This window comes from Clarias gariepinus, chromosome 22 (assembly GCF_024256425.1).
Source record: "Clarias gariepinus isolate MV-2021 ecotype Netherlands chromosome 22, CGAR_prim_01v2, whole genome shotgun sequence".
Taxonomy (NCBI): Eukaryota; Metazoa; Chordata; class Actinopteri; order Siluriformes; family Clariidae; genus Clarias; species Clarias gariepinus.
This window is the reverse complement of record NC_071121.1, coordinates 5,723,019-5,727,959: the sequence shown is the minus strand read 5'-3', so window position 1 is coordinate 5,727,959 and position 4,941 is coordinate 5,723,019. Positions and strand designations below refer to the sequence as shown.

Sequence of the window (4,941 nt, the reverse complement as noted above, 5' to 3'; positions counted from 1 at the left end):
CAGATTAGAGGCGTTATGAAGTCTTTACAAAGCAGAAGTAGCAGAAACATCTCACCATTAACTGTTCAAAGGAGATAAATGCATTTTTTGGATGCCTTCAGCATTCCTTTACAATGTAGAAAGAAAGAAAAATCAGGAACCATGGAGTTATGGAGTTAGAACGTGTTCCAAAACTTTTGAACGGTAGTCTAGATAGATAGATAGATAGATAGATAGATAGATAGATAGATAGATGTGTTTTTTTCTTTTTATGTAAAATCTAACAGTCCTTTAGACACACACACACCAGTGTAGCGTTCCTCTTCCCCTTTCGACTACATTTCCCGTCGTACTTTATTACCCGTCATGCTCAGCGCGCGTTGCCATAGCGCTTAACAGGTTTACAAGATGGCGCACAGTCGGGCTCGAGTTTTCGCCTCTCTGATCCCGGCTGCCGGCGCCGTTAGCGGTGATGTGAATGAGCCGGAGCTAAAGCGGGATGTGCAGGCGGGGTGTAGCGGGTGCAGGCGGCGTGCTGGCGGCGGGAGGCAGGTGGAGGTGACGGGCAGCGCGGAGGTGTGTGTGCCGCCTGACCGGGCCGCTCTCACCGTCTCCGTGTGCAGCAGTAAGGAGAGCGCGAAGGACGCGGCGGACAGCGTGCAGCGCAGACTGGACTACATCCTACACACCGGCCGCCAGCATGGACTCAGGGTGCGGTCACACACACACACACACACACACACACACACACAAAAAAAAAAAAAAACTATTTTTTTACTCTGCGCTGTAAAGTTCTACTGTATGGTATCAAAAAGTTTGGAGACTAGTTTAGTAACTCGCCAGCAGGTGGCAGCACAAGGCAGCACACAGTCACAGGGAGCACCGACCTGTACAAGTTTACATCGGGAGCTGTGCAAGTGGTGCTGGTAGGCAAGTTAGAACAAAGAACAAACGTGACATCCTGCATGAAGGAACTAGGCAAATCTGCCAAAGTTTGACAAGTTTATGGTGCAACAAGTCGTCGGATGTGTTTTGAGTGGCACACATGCTTTAAGAACAGGAGGACATGTGTCATACAGAACAGTCCAGGCGATCCTCACGTGTGATTTGAACATATGCCATGTTGCTGTTAAGCTTATCCCCAGGCTGCTGACCCGCGAGCAGAAAGAACATCATATCAAATCTGCCAAGAGTTATCGTGCTGTGAATGACACGTCCTTCATGTCAAGGATCATTACCATGACGAAATTGGGTGTATGGGTACAAACCTGATAGTGATAGGCAGGTCCGCAGCTCGCCAAGTGAATGCTCATTGTCTTTTTCGAAATGTGCTTGTGCATCAAGAATTCGTCCCCAGGGACCAGACCATCAATAGCCAATTTTACTTATGTGCAGCAAAAAACAAAGCTTGTAAACTGAGCTAATCTCGAAACTTTTTAATACCCCCTTATATCTACATAATTTACACACTACAGCAACTGGCTACTAAGACTTGGTCTAAGACTTCATGAGCATTTGCAATAGTTTGCACCCTTTATTACATTATTTATTCACAAGCTATACAGAAACACTTTTACTGACGTCAAACATATTCTGAGTAAAGCTTTAGTTATAACAAAATTATCCATACAGAAATGTAATATATGGACAGGTATGTCATGGACATTTATGAATTTCCAGTACATGTGATGCATGACCCCCGTCCGAAAAAAGAAAAAAAAAAAGTCACACACTAATATTCCATTGGATTACCTTGCTCTTGCAATGTCACATCATTTATTTTCATACAAAGTCGAATTTCTCTCCAAGATCTTATATAAATGATGGAAGAGTCAAAGCCTTCTCCAACACATCCCAAAGATTCTCAATTAGGTTAGGATCTGGACTTTATGGTAGCCAATCCATGTGTGAAAATCCTGTATCATTTTCCCTGAACCACACTTTAACAATTTGAGGATGATGAATCCTGGCATGGAATATGCCTGCGCCATCAGGGAAGAAAAAATCGACTGATGGAAATTCTGGTCATTCAATATGTTGTTTGTACACATAATGCTGCTGAACCTAGAACTGATCAACAGAAGCAACCCCCAGATCATAACACTGGCCATACAGGCATGTATGGTGGTATTGTATTGTAGGTACTATTCATGATGGATCATTCATGATGGGTCTCGCTCTCTTCTTACCCTGATGCACACATCACTCTAACATGGTAAATCGGGACTCATCTGACCACATCCCCCTTTTCCAGTACTCCACAGTCCATTTTTTATGGTTCCTAGCAAAAGTGAAGCCTTTTTTTTCTCGATTATCCAAACTAATCCCAATATTGTTTTTGTTTATTTTTTTTTATGATTTAATTTCACTGAATGTTTAAGTGATCTCCCATGATGCTCATTCAGAATGTTTTTCTGACCTCGTTATCACTATCCTTCCATGTTGTAATGATTCAGGGTTTTTTATTTTCAGTTATTAGCCCAATTTTGGTGGTTTCAACAATCACACTAGTTGTTTTTTGATGCAGTGTCTTTTGACACAGTTGTTGACTCGCTGCATCAGTTATATAACAGTAAATAACTTGTTGCCAACTGAACCATATAAATAGCTAAATCATATATTAATCATATTATTATAAATTATTTGCTTGGTTAAATCCAGGTAGTGACTTTTTTTTACAGGTAGTATAAAAAAATAGTATGTCAATATATACTGTAAAAAATGTGCCATATGTGGCAAATTGCAATTAAATATATGGGACATACATTTTCTTTGATGCATGGGATTCATTACATAGTGTGTGTTTATGTGTGAATACTTATACACATATACGAGTGGTGTTCAAGACAAACTGGCAGTTTTAATGAAATTTCTTGTAAAAGACTTAAGACTTTTAAAGGCAGTAAAACATTTGAATGGTGCAAACACTTTTAAAAAGGCTGTGTTCCTGGGAGGCAAGCGTTTCAGACATGTCTGGTCATGGTTCTGGCGTACTGAGAAAACTTTCTTCTTTGAAGGTATCCAACCACTAGTGGGATAAGTGCATTAGTGGAGCAGGGGATTAGTGGAGCAGGCGGTTTTACTGTATTCTGCACAGTCAAAAGTCCCGGTTTGACTTGAATGCCCCTAGTACTGTATATGTTTTTGTCTAGAAAAAAATCTATTGTTTAAACAAGGAACAAGAAATAAAGTTCAGTATCAAATCAGCTTCACAAGAGGAACAGTGTAGTCGGTCAATGTTATGTTTCTGAGGAAACACTGAGACATGATTTATTGTAATAGCAGTATTAATTCTCCGTATACTGACAGCGAAGATAAAAGCTGTTATGTTTGAATCTTTTCTGTCAGGAGGAGGACATCAGTGTGATAAAGCACTTGCAGAGAGAGGAAGAGCTGTATCACATGCAGGCAGAGGTGGGTCACGGTTAAACACTTCAACACTAATGCAGGATTTAATAAAGCAATGATGAGTATGGTGTGTGTGTGTATGTGTGTGTGGAATAGGTGATCATGGTGTTTTCAGAGTTCGTGAAGATGGAGTCTGTTCGCTCGGTGCTAATTGAAAAGCTGGACAGAAGCGTGTGTGTTGGAGATGCACGTTTCTCCCACAGCTCAGAAAGCCTCAGTGTGTTACGGTAAGCCTGAAATGTTCCTGAACATGGTTTAACGCATCATTTTGCAATACAAACACTCGCAAATAACTACGCACATATCCAGCTTGATTAACCAGCCCATCTGGTGCTTATGTGCAGAAGGCGTGTGTGTGCAGCAGCCGTGGAAAACGCTCGCCTTAAAGCGCACGAGGTGTGCAACCTGCTAGGGCAGGGTTTAGGACGGCCCCTGTTGGTACGGGAGGAGGAGTCCCGGGAGTGGAAGTCTGGGCAGCAAGAGGGCGTGGCCAGCACTCAGACTCTACAAGAGAGGGTGGGCCAGGTGTCCATCACCGCATCATCGCAGGTGTTTGTGACGTTTGAGCTGCGGCCCAAAAACAGTACGAGGAAAAGATTATGAAGACCGGCCCGGATTATTTAATACAGTTAAAATCCTGTAAGTGACTGCTGTGGGTCAGGGGCCAACAGATTGCCAACTTCTCAACCTGTTGAAATGGCACATCTCCACATTTGGATTAGCCAGACTTGAAACAACAGCAGAGTTACTGTTTTCACTCAAAAGTGTTTTTATTCCTTTTATACAGCAATATTTTGTCAAATTATAAATGTATAATGTTTTAATAAAAAGGCCAGTATTGTGCAAAACTTAGTACCCCTTATTTCTTCATATTTTGCTTTCAAACAGCCAGAATTTCTTCTTTTTTTTATGTAGTCTTGAGAAATAATTCTCCAGGCTTTCTGAAGGACTTCTGTGGCTCTCATTATTTTCCGTCCAGTCCCTGTACCTGAGCAGTTCCAGATGAACGTGTTTTTGTTTGTTAAGCCACACAGTGACGCATTTACGCAGAACAAATATCCAACTTAAGGCATGAACATGTAAGAAACAGGAGCAGATGATCAGGCTGGTGATTAGTATACTGCTGATGCTGAATGCTGAGGGGTTGGAACAGACGAGGGGGGAAATGAGGTCGCTGCTCTGGTTGTTACATAAACAATCAATTTTTAAATAGATTCTGTAGGCACTTTGCAGCCTGTTGCAGTAAAACATTTGTTCCCAATTCTTTCATTTAATATACATCATTCAATTAGTATCAAGAAATGGGGGGGTCAAAACTTATTTGTAAAGTACTGTATTTCTGTATGTTTATAAAGCGGGTAAGTTTCCATGTTTTGGAATATCCACAAAACAAGTTGCTACAGAAATAAAATTGAATTGAATGATTTCAGGTTGCCATTCATCTGTGATTCTCATTAGCATGATCTCTCAGGGATTTATGTTAAATTTTTATTATAATAAATGCAGTCAATTCAAAAAGGGTCAAGGTCAAAGTAATTTATTATTATTTTCCCT

At 41.1% G+C, this 4,941-nt stretch overlaps 1 protein-coding gene across 2 annotated transcripts; it reads left to right on the top strand.

Annotated features, from left to right (window-relative positions):
* The first annotated feature begins 375 nt into the window (after positions 1–375).
* irak1bp1 (interleukin-1 receptor-associated kinase 1 binding protein 1) lies at positions 376–4,225 on the top strand. 2 transcript variants are annotated; one of them, XM_053483242.1, is made up of 4 exons: positions 376–690; positions 3,328–3,393; positions 3,484–3,614; positions 3,735–4,225. In XM_053483242.1, the coding sequence occupies exons 1-4, from the start codon at positions 388–390 to the stop codon at positions 3,988–3,990; spliced, it is 756 nt and encodes a 251-aa protein (XP_053339217.1). In that variant the 5' UTR covers positions 376–387; the 3' UTR covers positions 3,991–4,225. The 2 variants fall into 2 exon arrangements, with proteins under 2 accessions (XP_053339217.1, XP_053339216.1); XM_053483241.1 differs by having other exon boundaries at positions 3,732–4,225.
* Positions 4,226–4,941: the final 716 nt, after the last annotated feature.